Raw genomic sequence first — 17,636 nt, forward strand, 5'->3', positions numbered from 1 at the left:
TTTGTTCTTTTTTTCTTTTCATTTTTCTTTTTTTTTTTAGGTACAGTATATTTTCAATTAAATTTTTTCTTTTTTCTTTTTTCTTTTTTCTTTTAAAAATAATAAAACTCTTTTTGTTTAAACTTGTTTAATTTTTTTATTTACTTATTAGAAAACTGTTGTAAAAAAATAATAAATTTTATGAAACCACCAATAGTGGTTTACGTAATCATATATATATTTTTTAATTATACGTTCCTTTTTTATTTTATAAGATTTGTCCTCGTAAAGTCATTATTACTATTATTATTATTATTATTATTATTATTATTATTATTATTATTATTATTATTATCTATTTAAATCTAGTGTCATTTATTTATCTAAAATATACAAGCAGATAGTTTTATCTCTATTAAAATTCTCTACTTTCTTTTATTTTTGTCTATTTAGTATTATTTTTATATTTATTATTATTTTTTCTATCCATATAAATGTAATGTAATTTAGTATTATTTATTTATTACTAATATTATATTTTTATTCAATTGATTAATAATTAATAGTTACCTAACTTAGAAATTTAAAATTAAAGTAAAATATTTTTAATCATTTTGTCTCAAATCCTGAATTTTTAGAATTTTATTATTAACTAAAATCTTTAATGGTTTAATAAGGGAGAGATTTAATAATTGAAAGAATTTTTCACATAATGGACTAAAATAAAAGAAAAATATAGTTTTAAAAAAAATATGTAATCAAAAACTAAAAACTGATTCATACTTCTAATAAATAAAAAATTAAAAACAAACAATTATAACAAACAGCCTAAGTTTTCTTTGTTCATTACTTATTAAAAGCCTTCAAGCTGAAAAACACACAACGATATACTTACCGTTAGAATATGCCAGGTGTGCGCAAGGTAGTATGCTTTTAGAAATTCTTCTCTCTCAAAACTTCATTTGATCATACAATCTATTTTGTCGCAAATTGTCAATTGGAGTGCCCAAATGGTATTGTTTGCTCAAATGAGATTTTTGTCATGTGTATATGCCCCAAATTGTATTTCAACTTGGAAACAGAATGTGTTCCATATCCTTTAAAATATTATATTATTAATTACACTTTTTGTCACAAAATATAAGAGTGTGTTGGCTTCTAGAAAACTGGATTAGTTTTCTAAAAAAATTTTTTTAAAAAAATTGAAAAATGAGTTTTGTGTTCAAATCAGTCAGTTTTTGAAAACAGTTCTTCAGTTGATCAAAATTTAACTAAGATTTGAAAAACAGTTTTAAATTATTTTTCACAGTTTTCTTTTTATAAAAAGAACATGTTTTCCAATTGTTTTCCATTTTATAAAATGACATTTTTATAATTGATGTTATAATATTTATAAATAATTTTTTTCTATAAAATATTTTTATTGAATAAATAAGAATATTTAAATAACATAAAAAAATTATATTATGCTTTAATATATAATTAATTTTATTATTACAGATATATTATATTCTTTATTTTTTAAAAAAATTTACAAAATAATAAAATTGATATTATTATTATTATTATTACTATAAATAATCGATAACTAAAAATTTAAAATAAAAACTTTCTAAAGTTAGTTTATAATATTTTATTTCAATGAAAGTTATGAATAACGTTTATGAAGTTTTTAAATTAAAATATAATTTTTATATTGTTACTAATTGAACGCATTTTCCATTTTCTCTTTTCTAACTTTTATTTTCTAAGAAAACCGTTTTCTTAGAAAACAGAAAACTATTTTTTGTAAGTTAATACACCCTAAATCGTTTTTTGGTGATTATTTTGTCCTACAATATAAGTCATTTTGAATTTTTCAATGAGCAATAAATGTTGTTTTTCCAATGTTACTCTTATTTATATTAGATACAATAATTACCTTCACAAGTAACTCTTCATTTCAAGGTAAATGATAATTTGATTAAATTACCCTTGATTTTATTATAATTTAAAAGAATTAATTTTTCCTTAATTCTTGTAAAAAACCTTAAAAGACTTATATTTTGGGACATAGTGAGTAGCTTTTTGCTATATTTAATTAGATGTAATCAACTATGTAATAGAACGATGATTACATTACTTAATTAATTACATTATTTGGATGATTTTTTATTTTTACATTGTATTGTAATGATGAATACAATTGTATTCCTCGTTTATATTATATATATATATGTAAAAATAGGAGAGAAAAATGAGATTTTTAATACTAGCTTTCGATTAATTTAAAATTCTTAATATATCCAAATAGTTAGATTTTTTTATATTTTTTAATTGGAGAAACCATTTATCTTTTTAAATATCCTTTTAGTTGTATTTTTCTATTATCAAATTTAATTATTAGAAAATAAACGTAAAGAACTCCCTATCACAGCTATTTTTGACGCTTCCACTGGAAATAGTTAAGGAATATCCCTATGATATCAATACATTATGAATCCTTAATCATTTCTTGGAAATCCTTGAGTGATAATTTTGTGGATTTTTTTAATCTAAACGAGAAATAAAGGAATTGTACATTGGTGAAGAATAAAATTTAGATTTTTTTTTTCAGAAGAGAAAACTAATCATATTTACTTTTTAAAATAAAAATTATTATCTTTTACAGTTTTTACTTTAGAAAATATAATTGCAAATATACTTTTGAATTGCTATATCATTAATTGATCTTAAAGATAAGATAAATTAGAAAATTTTGTGTTGACCTATTAAACCTTTAGCCTTGTAAAATATATTTATTGAACATTATAAAATTTTAACTCATGAAATTAAAATATCGATAAAAGATGTGAATATCATTATTTAATAATATATATTAAAAGATATATGACTTATCTTACTCATTGAGTACAATTTTCACTAATTGAAAAACGTGTAAATTATAAGTGCAACTTTATAAATTAAAGTATTTAATATGTAAACTATTTTGTAAATTTCAGGGTCTATATTCAAACTTTCCTTATAATTAAAGTTTAAGTGTTGGGTCTATATTCATCTATTAAGTTTTTATAAAAAAGTAATGCTTAATTTACCAGTGCGAACAATAAATATAGTCAACGTGTAATGCACATCATAAAAAAACTAGTTACTTAAAATATTGGAATATCTGTTACATCAAAAAATACATTTATTATCTATGACATCAAACACATATATATATTATCGCTTACATCAAGCCATCCAATCAAAGTTCTACTGTTCAAAGCTAGTTAACACTGTCGTCTCACCATCGCCACTGCCACTACCACTGTCGCCGTCGCCACCTCAACTACTCTATCACCACCACCACAACCACCACTTTGTGACGCTGCCACTCTACCACTCTGCATTGCTACCACTACCACCGCCACCATTTCAACTACTCTACCATGACCACTAGGACCACCACTCCGCCACTACATAATAAAAATTATATTTTAGTATTTAATATATAATACAAAATAAAAATTATATTTTATTCTTTTATTTTATCATAGGTATGGAGAGAATAGAATGAAAAATCACTAAAAAAATTAGAATAACAATAATTCTATATTGCAATTTAATTTATTCACGAAAATATATGAAAAAATTAATTTCTAATGAGTTTAACTTTTATTTTGTTTCATTACATTTTCTTTTCAGCTTATCTTCTTTTAATTTTTTTTAGTTCAAATAAATTTATAATCTAAAATGATCTTTAATAGCTTAATATAGTTAATAGCTTTTGGTTCAAATATATTTTTACATTAATAATAATGTGGTGGTGGTGGTAGTGTGCATGTGCTAATTACTTTACGATAATGTTCGGCAATAGTTTTTAAACTAATTTTTAGTGTTTTGACTATTTATTATCTATATCGTCCGATAACATAACTTTTATAATAGCTTTTAGAGATTAAAAAAGTTTTTTACAAAACATTAAACATTGTAATGTTTAACTTTTAGCATTTAGCATTTAGCTTTAAGTAAACTTTTTTGACAAATAGTATATCCATTATTTTTTCCTCTGAATTCAGCTAACTAAATAACTAATATCTTTTTTTTGTCATTTTAAGTTAAATAGTTATTTTTACCGAACACTTCTAATTTAAACTGATATTAGCAACTACTAGCTAAAATTAAAAGTTAACCGCTATAGCTAATAGAACAACTAATAACTACTAAAATAATTAATATTGTTAAACATATTCAACATATTTACAAATAAACATAAAAATGGAATAGTAATTACATTCCATAAATAAAAGAATAAAACTCAACAAACATTCATAATTCAACCCAAATAAATTAGGGCAATTTTTTTATTGAAGGAAATTTCAAAATTAGGCTATTTAAGCAATCCAGCCTAATAAAAGTAGACAAACTCATTTTAAGAGTAAAAGTTATAAAATCTCAGGACACCAGCTTGTGTTATTAGGCCAAAAATTATTTTGTTACTAGGACGAAAATTATTTTTGAACTTAATAATTTTTTTGGATTGTTTAATTAAGAAGAAAAGCCAGTATTTTGAAATCAGACCAAACCAATTGAACAGATTAACTCACGAACCAATCACTAGTCCATTTTGATTTGGTCTGATTTTCTACTACAAACCGGGCAGCTTCAATATTAAACAAAAACGCTAAATTTTTTTTATTATATAAACTAAATGGAGCAATTGGTTACATGCATAAAAATTCTTTTTTTTTTTTTTTTGAAAGGTTATAGTTCAAATATTGAAATCCACAACTTGTTTTTCCTCCAGAAACTTATATATTGAATCTACTAATTTTGTTTTCTTAAAATTTTATTTTACTCATATCTTAAAATCCACTAACTTTTTTTTCTTAAAAAATTTCATAATAACTAAAAGTCCAAAAATTACAAATAAATAGTGTAAAATTTTCTTGCAAAATCAATTTTTAATATAGTGTACCCATTTTTTTTTTTTTTTTTGAACTTAGTGTACCCGATTTTAAGAAACTAGTTATCCTATAACAATTATTTATTTATTTATTTACTTAATTAATAAAATACAAAATATAATTTAATTATAAAATATCAAAATACATTGTCGTACACAAATGTTTTTATATTTTATATTGAAATGACCCGAAATTTTGTTTTCAAAAGAAATTTTCATTTAAAAATTTAATTATTAATTTTAGACCAATGATATTGTAGAACATTATGTTATTTAATATATATATATATATATATATATATATATATATATATATATATATATATATATATATATATATTGTAACAGCCCAGCCCATGGTAGATATTGTCCGCTTTGGGTGCCAAACTTGGCCTGAACCCTCACGGTTTTGTTTTTGGGCCAGGGAAAACCTCCGCTCTGCTAGCCCAAAACGCGTCTACCATGTTCAAGGTTGCCACCCTTTATGTATAGGACTTCCACCTTGTGCGTAGCCGATGTGGGATTCGCCTAAAGTGTTGTGCCCCAAACCTGGGATGTCACATACCTGACCGAGACGCTACAAACTGGTTGACTGTATGGCCTGACATGCTGAAATCATAATGTATATTGAATATAATATCATGCTGATGTTGTTGACATAACTAATGTATTTAATATTTACAAAACATGATACTAGTTTACAAAAATAATGTAATTTATATTTACAAAACATGATACTAATGTCAAAATGAAATGGGCCCAACTGTGTGCCCTGTACATGCCATGAAAAGGATAGACAAAAGATACATATTAAAATGAGTAGCTACCCTGAAGACTGAGTCTTCTACAGATGAACTGCAGCAGTTGTAAGCTGACTCTCTACGGTCTAAACTCAAAACCTGCGAGTTAAACAGGTAACTCGCTGAGCAAATAAAGCTCAGTGGATATCTCAACAGATAAAGAAACAATTAAACACATACATGTATAGAAAGAACCATGTAAACACATATGGCACATATAAGCACACACATCATGATACTTTCATGATACCTTGATTATCTTTTGTACTGTTTATAATACTGTATAATTCATGAAATGTTATGTCAATATATCTGTATGGCTCCATAAGGTTATAATGAAACCGAAGTGATAAGAAAAACTGTATGAAACTGGATGAATACTGTATGCTTGGCTGCTATGGCCCATATATAATCATATCCACTCAACGGCCTGTTGCCGGAGTATCAAACTGTATGAGGTGCAGATCTACTATCCTATGTCGCGACATAGCCTTATTTACATGGTTTCTACTTAACCTCAATGGAGCATAATGTTGGTATGTCAATAATATAACACAACATCATATTAATAGTTCATAACTTCATAATTCATAATGTATATTTGATTTCACATCATTTGCATGCTTGAATGTTGTTTTGATACAGGTTCAAATGTTGTATTTGATGTTAAAATGATTGGAGGCATATAAGTGAAGCAAAGGAATACAATTGCATTGAAAAAGAAGTCCAAAAATGCATGAAAACACAAGTCGCGAGCGCGTAATGCACTAGATGAGAGACAGTGAGTTATCGGGCACAAGTCGCGAGCGCGTACTTGGAAGTCGCGAGCGCGAGAAGTGCCAAATGAGAGACAATGAGTTCTCAGGCCAAATTCGCGAGCACGCGATGAAGGTCGCGATCGCTTACAGGCCAGGGGCCAAGTACGCGAGCCCGTACTTCAAAGTCGCGAGCGCGAGAAGTGCCAAATGAAAGTCAGAGAGTTTGCGTGCACAAGTCGCGAGCGCGTACTTGAAGGTCACGAGCGCGAGATGTGCCAAATGAGAGTCAGAGAGTTTCAGGTGAAAGTCACGAGCGCGTAGTTCAAATTCGCGAGCGCGAGAAGGCAACGCGAACTCGTCATGCAATTCGCGCGCGCGCTTCCAGCCTGCACTGTCTGTACTCTTTTGGTCATATCTCTCAATATACAACTCCGATTTGGATGATTCAAAAACCCATGTAAAGCTAACACATAGAGGAACAATTAACTCTTATATGACACTTCCTAATTCCATCAGTAAATGGGGTCAAAATCAAGATGAAGTTACTGGTAAAATTTCCAGCAAAACCTGTTTCAACATAAACTCAATATTCACTTCATTTATTCAATACCTCCCCTGTTCTCCCCTGTTTCTCACCATTACCAGTCCTCCCACTCAACATGAAGCAATATTGTCTCAATAGCAACACACCACACAAATCTCATACAAAGAAAATGAAAAATAACAAGAGATATCAAACCTTTACTCCAAAAGCTTGAGCTCCTCTTTAACTTCTTTTTTCTACACTCTTAGAACTCCCTTCACCTATAAATAAGAATTCTTATGAATTCTAAAATAATAGCACCAAATGATTCAATTATGAACTTCAAGAAGGTTTACTTACTTGGATAAAAGAGAAGTTGAAGTTAAGGCTTAACTACCATGAAAATTGAAAGGAAGGTGGAAGAGGAAAGGAAGAAAATGAAGAAGATGAAGATAAACATGAAAATGGGAAAGTGAAATGGGTATGCACGGGTAGGCTCTAAAAGATCCATGACTTTGTATGTAAAAGTTCTAAATGGTACCTCAATTGTAAACAGGCTACAACTTAATACCCAAGCTCAATCTTTTAATGCAAATCAATCCTCACCCATGTGCTTTAATCTTTTCTCTCAATCAAGTAACTCCACTTAATAACCCATTCTACCCCGACCGGGTTTGGTTCAACTCGATTCAACTCGACTACTCGACTCTATGCTAAGACTCGACAAATTGTAACAGCCCAGCCCATGGTAGATATTGTCCGCTTTGGGTGCCAAACCTGGCCTGAACCCTCACGGTTTTGTTTTTGGGCCAGGGAAAACCTCCGCTCTGCCAGCCCAAAACGCATCTACCATGTTCAAGGTTGTCACCCTTTATGTATAGGACTTCCACCTTGTGCGTAGCCAATGTGGGATTCGCCTAAGGTGTTGTGCCCCAAACCTGGGATGTCACATATATATATATATATATATATATATATATATAGTAAAACTTTATGATATTTATTTATTATAAATATATGTATACACATTTGATTTAAGTAAATAAGTTAAATGCTTATTTTAATGGAATTTAAAAGGAAATTACTAAATTTATTTGAGAAATAAAATATGAGTTCCTAAAGAAGATTAAGTTTAAGTTTAGTCAAAAGATTTTAATAAATGGATTAAGTGAACATAACGGTTTCTTTTTAGTTATTAAATAAATAGATTTCAAATACTTATTTAAAGAAACATGGATTTCAAATAGCGAGTAAATTGTGAAGGATCTAAATTAATTAATTTGCTTAAGAATATAAATTTATGGTATTTGGTGAAATAAAATGTGAGTACAAACTAAGAATAAGTCTATGAAGAATTTAATTATCAATAAGGAACTAAAATCAATGTATGAATTTGATTATAGGTTTAGAATTTTCAAGAAAATATTTTGAAAATCTAATTAATCAGGGGGAAAAAAATTCTTGCTTTCAAGGTGAGTGATAATATATAATGTTTTACCAAATTCATGATTGCATAATTTATTTTAAATTTTACATCTGTTTGTTTTCAAGTACTTGTTTATACTGTATATGGATAGATGAATGTGTATCGATTAATGTTGCGAATGATTGCCTTGTATACAATGCAATGTGATTCCACAATGGGAGTTGAGATGACATAGAGCACTTGGGGTTGAGAACACGGGCATGGTGAGAATTTCGTCAGTGGCCATAAGCAGTGGAAGTGATGCCTCCCTTGTGCACTCTGTGGTTTGATGTGCATCGATGATAAAAAAAAAAAGAGAGAGATAAAAAATAATAGAAAAGAAAAGAAATATTTGACGGAGCGGGTTCGTTGAGCCCGACTGGGAGTGGAATCCTTAGGTGGACAAGTCACAGACCATAGAATACATCATTGATAACCAAAGCATGCTTGGGGAGAGCTTGGTCCTGTTAAGGTGATTCCACGGACTAATGACCATTCGATGTGCATTATGGTTGCTATTGTTTGTGGATGTTATAGTTGGCATTGTATGAATGGTGTATGCCCAACTAGAAAGGTTTAAGTGCATATCGTGTTAATGTCTAAATTTGATATTATGTATTATTATTCACTGAGTTTTATACTCACCTACTCCCTTTTAATTTTTTAGAAAATTGAACCTTGTTCTGTAATTTACCTGAAGCTCTATTTTTTCCTTCTTATTAGAGTTTGTTGAAGTGATGTCTAGATATGTACAGTGATTCCTACTTAACTAGGGTTCTCAAATATCTGCAGTTATTATAGGAGTTTCATGAATATAATAATAATATCAATTACATGTGAATTTTATTTGAAAAAATTGATAATACAAGTCAGAATAGTTAAATGAAGCCAATGACTAAGGATATGATTAAACTTGTAAATGCATATAGTGTAGGGCCGTGAAGATTGAACAAATAATAAGTGATAAATACATGTATTCGTATTGGTATTTGAATTAGTACCTTGCAATAATTTGGATAATTAATATTATAACGGGCTTTCCAATTGAATATTTTATTGGGTTTGTAGAATTATAATCGGTGTCTAGGCCTATTAAGCCAGTCTGGCCCATAAAAACAGATGGTGACATATGTGAATAGGCTTGCTATGCCGCTCTAGCTCATAGAAATGGATTGTAACATATGTGAATAATGAATAATTTAAAAAATATTATAACATTTAAATTTTTATAACTTGAATTTTGGTATAATTATTATTACGTTGAATATATATTATTTGGTTTAAATAAAGATTAATTTAAAAATTTTACTATAAATAGTTTAAAAAATAATTATGAATTTATAATTATATTAATTTTTTATTATAAATATTTTATTAATTTTTATAAATAGTTATGAAAATATAAAAAAAATTCAGTTTAACCGAGTTAATTCGTTGTCTTTACAACTCAGTCATCGAGTTGATTACTTGGTTGGATGTTGGATCCAATTTTAATAACATTGAGGAAAAGAATCTAGTCAATGGGCACTGGAAAGGTTTCTCAAAGCATGCTTAGCCTTAGCACGTGACCAATGTTTGGTGACGTGGCAAGACATATAGAATGCGTCCGCTAAAGGTCAACCTGCCTTCTCACCCTTTTTTCCCCTTGTAGAAAGAATGTCTCTGCTGCTGTGAGGTGTGCACTGTGCAGTGTTCCCGTACCTGTGAAAGCTGTATTGCACTTGCACACTCTTTGTTGCTTTCAATATTTTATTTTCAAAAATTAATTCAAAATAATAAAATATAAATATCTTCGACGATGAAAACAACCTACCCTACTATCCGCCCTCTTCGTCCATAGAGTTTTATAATTATGAAATTAGTCAATTACCTTGAAATTCATTTTATTTTATTTTCTTAAGTATTTTTATAATAAAAAATTTAGAATCATACAAGTTTGGATTAAATCGTACCGGCTCACTTCCACTTTAATAATAATATTTATTTTTTCTGAAAATTAAAAAAATAATTAAAATATATTGATTTTTTAAAAACAAAATTAATGTTAATTTTATCTCATATTAAAGTACCACCATTAGATTAGATTAGTACTTTCATTTATTTTTTTCATATATTGATATAATGAAACTTTTAGTTATATGTGTAGTTAAAATTTTAATTTAACTGTAATTAAAATAATAATAAAAAAGAGAAAAATAAAAATAAAAATAAAAATAAATTACACCTAATAAATATGGATAAAGTTGGAAATATATCTCATAATCCTAAATAATCACTTAAAATGGAATAAAGTAAAATTTTATTTGCTATTAAAGTCAAATGGAAAAAGTATTATGGATCACTAGTTAAAATTGCTTTATTAACCCATTTTCTCTTTTTTATTATGTATTTTAAATTAAGAGTCAGTGTTACACAATTTGTGCTTGGTACAGTTATCAGTGTAGCAAGTTAAATTGTCCATAATGCTTTAAATATGACAAATTTACCCATAATAGATATGGAAGTATTTTAGATATTTTAACCTACTATATTAAAACTTGAGTCAGACGGACCAAACATATTTTTGGTTAAATTGATAAAGGAATGATTGGTGTATGAATTTTTAATTTTTTTTTACACAAGAATGTTATAAAGTTTCATCCATATTGATTAAAATATAATTTGATTTACTTGTTACCTTTGATAGAAAAAATTTAGAGTTAGCATTTTACTTCTCAATTATTCAACAATGATGAGATAGAGTAACTTTTTTTTTTTGAAAATTAAATTCATAATTATTGATCTCAATGAACATTGAAATTGAAATAATACTTTAAAATTAAACTGTTCATGATTTAAAATGACAATTGAAATATTAAAAGTTGAAACTTAAAATTAGTAGAAATGTGATTAATTCAATTTGGATTGGAATCAAACCTAAAATAGTTTAGTTTTTAATCAAATCATTAATTGATCAGTTTGATTTTTATCTAGATTGAAATTAATTTAAATAATTCAGTTTTGAATCGGATTAAAATTGAGAAGTTGATTCATTCTTTTAGCAACAATAAACAAAATCGATTGAAATCAATTGATTTTGACAATTTGTTGATAAAAAAACATTAAAATTGATCGACTAATGAAACTAATTTTGGTCATAATTTGAGCTGCACCAAATCAAAATCTTCATTTCATTGACTAGCATAGAATATATGCTAAATGAATCGGAGATTCCACCGACCACTAATCATTAATAGATAATCTAAATAAATTATATTTTTAGTAAGAATTTCAAATTTGGTAATATTAATTGCTATAGTAGCTGTATTGTACTAGTTGTTAATTGTTTTTTTTTAATTGGTCTAGCTTTTGACTTATTTAATTAGTTAAATTTGAAGAAAAAATTAGATATAATTATAAATAAATATAATTAAAAGCTAAACCTAAAACCTAAACACTAAAGTGTATAACTTTCAAAAAAATTCTCCTCAACCTCTAAAATTTCTTAGTTATTACTGTAATAGTTGTAAAAGTTATGTAATACGATTACTAATAAAGATAGAGTTTTAAGCTGTTAGGGTTTAAATATAATAATCATGAATAAGCTTTTATTAATCCATCCAGTGAAAAAAAAACCGCTTATTTAATTTAACTTTTCTAAAAACAAAGTTACGTGGATTAATAATTAAATAAATGATAAAGCCACGTGTACATGATAATGCCCTAGCAATTAGGCCATTAGTTTCCTCTCAACTTTGCAAATACAAACCCTATCTCTGTCTTTCTCCTCTCTGTTATATATATTTTTTTTTCAAAAATTCACCGAAATCCAATCAAATCTGGAGAGAGAGAGAATTACAAAATACCAAATGAAAAAAATGAAAACCCGATAGCTTGAGCTCACTGTCTCCCTCTTTCCGTCAATTGAAAACCCTAGATTCGAAGTCATTCCACGCCATGCATCGATGATTTCTCGCTAAAGAGCTGTACGTATCGTCGCCTTCGTCGAGCGAGAGGAAAAGGAGGAGGAGGAGGAGATCGCCATCTTTATCGTCATCCTCATCGTCATCGTTGTTGTTTTCGTCATGTACAGAGAAAGAGGGATTGGTGGGTCCAAGACGGAGGTAGGACCTGTCGATCGGAAACGGATCAACGATGCTCTTGATAAGCATCTCGAGCGATCCTCTCCATCTACTTCTAGAGCAATCAACGGAAAGGAATTTTCGTCGCAGTCTCTTCTCATAGGAAAGCAACCGTCTGATCATAAAGATCCCCTCTCTAAAAACAACGCTTCTGATGGTATTCTATCTTTTACTAACATCGTGTATAAGATATTTTATATTTTTATTTTGCTTATTATTCGTTTCACTTCGCGTTTAATCTCTTAATTAAACTGCTTATGTTTTTCAATGTTTATTCAAGTTTTGTTGTGTTACTGTGATTTTGCTTTTTCCTCTAAATTTTACTTTGTAAGTTTTATTGTGAGATTAATCAATTTTTGCTGTTATCTGTAGGTTCTATTAAAAATTTATAAAGCTTTTTCACTGGAGTCTAAAAGTGATTTCCAACAGCAACCATTGCTTTAATTTGAGGCTAATCATTACACTTTTTGAAGTGTAAAATAAAAGTTGTGTTGCTACAATTATCAACCCTGTTATTTTATTTTATTTTTTAAATTTTAGTTGAAGTTCATAAGGAAGTTTTTATTTCCTAATTCCAATTATATACGTTTGCTTTAGAATTTCTTCTTTAGAACTTTTCCAATAGGAAGAAGTATGCTGTTGGTTAGTTTCTTTGGAAAATGAGAAAATAAAAAATAAGATGAATTAAAATAAACTAAATGTAAAATCCATCAAGGGTCAATTTGAATAGATAATGGGTATTTGAATTTGACGATGTATATTTGTGTTTTATTTATTTATTCTATAATTTTTCACTTGGAATAAAATTAAAATGCACATGTATCCAATATTAGATGACAACACTCAGATAATGGGAATTTGAATTTGACAATGTGTGTTTGTGTTTTATTTATTTATTTTATTATTTTTCACTCTGAATAAAATTCAAATGCTCATCTTTCCAATATTAGATGACAGCACTTTTATTTGTAATATCTTTGTTCTTAAAAATATCTCCAATACTTATTGAGGAAAACTCTGAATTTGTCAAATGGACCAAGATAATTTTTTAAAGTCTTTTATGTAGTTATCCTTTGCGGTTATTAGCAGCGTCAAAGAAGTGCATGGTAGTGAAAAACCTTACCATGACATTCGTACTTGCTACTTCTTAAAGCTGTTTGCACCTGGGTTGCCATTGGAGAAGCCAATGATCTATGAGAAGAAAGTAGTTAGCTATAACTTAATTAATATTAGATTTCAAATGTGACTTCTGGTCTTTTCAACATAGCTGGCCAGTTATCATGTGAAAGAACAATAATACTATATGGTTTCAGTGCATATTTCTTTCCCTTTCTGTGGTATTATTGTGTTCTTTTGTCCATGGTATGATGCAAGTCTAGTCTCTGATGCAGAGGAATCTGAAACGGATAGTGAAGAGTCAGATGTTAGTGGTTCCGATGCAGATGACACATCTTGGATTTCATGGTTTTGCAATCTGCGAGGAAATGAGTTCTTTTGTGAAGTTGATGATGATTACATACAGGATGATTTTAACCTCTGTGGGTTAAGCAGTCAAGTTCCTTATTATGATTATGCACTTGACTTGATTTTGGATGTTGAATCCTCTCATGGTAAGATATCTCCAGGTTGCTCATGTGTCCATAACATATATATGGTGTAATTCACAAATATTATCCCTTTTGTTTACTTTTTTTTTTCTCTTTAACAAAGTGCACAGTATGTGAATTATTCAGTTAATTATAATTATTTTCATTCTTCACATTAGTTGCACATGTACGTATTAACACGATTTTCTGCTTCCAGACAGCCTGATAGAGAGAACTTTATCTGCATTTAGTTTTTATACATACCGTGTACAGGAACCTGGCATTTTTTATGAATGTAATAGAGGCGCATGTTTGTTGCTTTAGTCTGTTATTTAATTTATTTCTCACAATTGATTATGATGGATAGGAGATATGTTTACAGAGGAACAACACGAGTTAGTTGAATCAGCAGCAGAGATGCTTTATGGTTTGATCCATGCCCGATATATATTGACCGCCAAAGGAATGGCTGCTATGGTGAGATTTGGCTATATAGTTTGTTGGACAAACTTTAATATTGGGACACCTACTACAATCTTGATATTGTGAATTCTACAGCTGGACAAGTACAAGAACTGTGACTTTGGGAGATGCCCAAGGGTTTACTGCTGTGGACAACCCTGTCTTCCAGTTGGTCAATCAGACATTCCTCGGTCAAGCACTGTAAAAATATGTTGCCCCAGATGTGAGGATATATATTACCCACGATCCAAATACCAAGGTAGTATCCTTTGTTGAACTGCATCTTCTTTGCTGCATATATTTCTCTGAGCTGTTAATGTCCTGTCCCATAAATAGGCAATTCTCATGCAATTCTGTTGTTTACTTTGTATTAGATTTTCATTAATATGCTTTTCCAGCTAGCATGAACTTTTTTAATTTCAAAAGGGGCTAAGAATTATGGGTTAGAACTGGCAGATATAACATGTAGCACTTGTCCTAAAACTCTTTTTCTTCAAATTTGCTCTGCTGATTTTCTTTTTGTTTTATCAACTCAATTTTGCTAGATGCATTTGTGTAATTGTATTGCAGCATGAAGTTCATTATGTTTGGATAAATTGCTACCATATGCATTGTAAAGTTGGTCTCTTGATTTTGGAAATTGTTACCAACTCTCCCTGGCATAGGTCTTTTTTCCCATATATAATTTTTTATATTGTTATGCATTGAGCTGAACTATGTGATTCTTATCCTGACCTACTAAGAAGTCTAGCTTGTTTAATAACTCTTACTATTAAAAAAAAAAAAAAAAAAAAAAAAAAACTCAGACTTCTTCTTTTCTAGCTGACATTGTTGCTGAGAGGCGGGCAATGTCATGGAGGTGACTGCCTCAGTCAGAGGACATAAGGTGCACAAGTACGTGCACCTTTGTTCCATCTTCTCTTTAAGACCATAAAAAAGGGGAAAGCAAATATTGACAGTTACTTTGGGGCAAATCATGACTTCTATCCTCCTAAATTTTAGGATGTACCATATATGTGCACCCTAGTCGACTAATTGATTAGAGCAAATCATGTCCCAAAATTTGGGGTAATTGTCTCAGTATCCAATACTCTCTTAGTCAACCAATTGATTGGGGTGAATCATGTCCCGAATTCTCTCCTGAATCTTAGGATGATAACCTTATGTGTATTAATATATAATTAACTTTCTAACCATCCTTCTGTGGCCAAGACCTTAAAAATGCGTATCCTAATTGTTTATCAACTCATTTTTTTTTTAATCCATTAGTTTTTATGGATTATTCCAATTTAGTGGAATATAGGATTATGGGTTAATAATTACTTTTGTTTGGATTTCAAAATTATTGATGCCAGATTTAATTGTTTTTGTGGTATTATTATAAATAATTGTCCCACGTAGGATTATGTGTCTTCTTGTACTGTGCATCTCATGTTGCTGAGGGGTGAGCCTGTGCCTTGCAAAATCTGCTAGGCTCCAGATCCCCTTCATGCCTTGATAGACCTTGCCCTTTTGCCTTTTTTATTTTTGTATTAATTATGCTAGCTGAGCTCAAACTTTGTCCAAAAAAAACAAAACTCTTCGTTTGAACTGGAAAACTCAACATACTGGATGTATTAATATGTATCTTGGTTTTTACATTGTATTTATGTACTGGGTTGAGCTTGAGTTGGAGCCTTATTTAACCCTAAATATTATACATAATTGCATGGAAGCAGAATCTCATAGCTCCGGTTATTGTTTCTTTCAATCTTTGTTAATTAGAACTTGGTTGTAGCTTAATGTTGAGACATGTCTATATGACCTTGGTGCATCAGAGTACATCTGTCTTAGAACTTTTAAGGAAATACAGTTAATAATGTTCATTCCCATCGTAAAATGTGCTACCTTGCAAAATCTCCTTTGTTGTCTTGTTCTTAAATATTAACGTTGAGTGCATTAACTTATTCAGATGTCTCAAAATGGTAACCATTTGCGATAGAGTTATAATTTAGGGAATTATCATATTTTTTCTCCAATGAAAACTATTCAAAATTAGTTTGTGCTTTATTGACTGATTTAATCTGTTTAGGTCTCCATCTTCTCTCATGTCATGGGTATGTTTTTAATATTTCTTAAGTTTCCTTAACTCTATTTAGACATTGATGGAGCCTACTTTGGGACAACATTTCCTCACCTGTTCTTGATGACACATGGACACCTGAAGCCACAAAAGCCATCACAGAGTTATGTGCCAAGAGTATTTGGGTTCAAGCTACACAAACCATGATAATGGAAGTCGAAGCTTCTTTGGTTGAGAATTTGAAAGGTGAAATTCATGCAGGAATGCTGTACATCTCCTCCCCCCTTCTCAAACAACATCCATTCTCAAAAAAACCATAAAATAAGGGAAAAGAAAAGGAGAAGAAGCATTCTCTTATGTTTCAGGAAATACCACAGAATATGTAAACCTGTTTGGCAATTAGTCTTTCAAATTTTTAGTTCCCAAGGTAGGTAGTTTCCTTTTCTTTTATTTTTTCCATGTTGCAAATTTGCAGCTTTCTTTCCTTCCCTTTTTTTTTCTTTTTATTTTTTATTTTTATTGGTGGAGTACTTTTATGAATTGCCTAGTGGTTTCTTTGTATTTACTTCCTTTGATTAGCATCAGAGATACTGACAATACTGAGAACTTCTTGGTGAAATTCCATAATTTTGTTATATTTTGCATTTGTATATCTCTATTTTATTCTGTAAAGCAAATGAATTTATTATTATTATTATTATTATTATTATTTCTGTTTGATGTTAGAATTAGATGATAGCTTATATTTCAGTGGCGATATTTGTGCTGCTGATTTATATTTTACTGCGGAGTTTGTTTCAACCCTGATATTCACAAGTATGTTTAAAATTGCAGCATTGTAATATGTAACATTGTATGAAAACTTGTGCCTCGTCTTGACTTGACTTGGAATATTTGGTACTTGTGATAGCTTACTTGCATCTTCCCAGCGAGCTTCATACTGATTAATTTAA

General features: G+C 29.2%; 1 protein-coding gene across 6 annotated transcripts; it reads left to right on the forward strand.

Annotated features, from left to right (window-relative positions):
* The first annotated feature begins 12,177 nt into the window (after positions 1-12,177).
* LOC105636692 (casein kinase II subunit beta-1) lies at positions 12,178-17,327 on the forward strand. 6 transcript variants are annotated; one of them, XM_012220046.4, is made up of 5 exons: positions 12,178-12,730; positions 13,953-14,183; positions 14,530-14,636; positions 14,718-14,883; positions 16,760-17,327. In XM_012220046.4, exons 1-5 carry the CDS (start codon positions 12,517-12,519, stop codon positions 16,888-16,890), a joined length of 849 nt encoding a protein of 282 aa, XP_012075436.1. In that variant the 5' UTR covers positions 12,178-12,516; the 3' UTR covers positions 16,891-17,327. The 6 variants fall into 6 exon arrangements, with proteins under 6 accessions (XP_012075436.1, XP_012075456.1, XP_012075428.1 ...); XM_012220066.4 differs by having other exon boundaries at positions 12,179-12,730; positions 14,542-14,636; XM_012220038.4 differs by having other exon boundaries at positions 12,180-12,730; positions 14,527-14,636; positions 14,718-14,880.
* The last annotated feature ends 309 nt before the right edge of the window (positions 17,328-17,636 follow it).

This window comes from Jatropha curcas, chromosome 11, assembly GCF_041381405.1.
Source record: "Jatropha curcas cultivar XTBG-Jc1 chromosome 11, XTBG_Jcur_1.0, whole genome shotgun sequence".
In the NCBI taxonomy this organism is placed as follows: Eukaryota; Viridiplantae; Streptophyta; class Magnoliopsida; order Malpighiales; family Euphorbiaceae; genus Jatropha; species Jatropha curcas.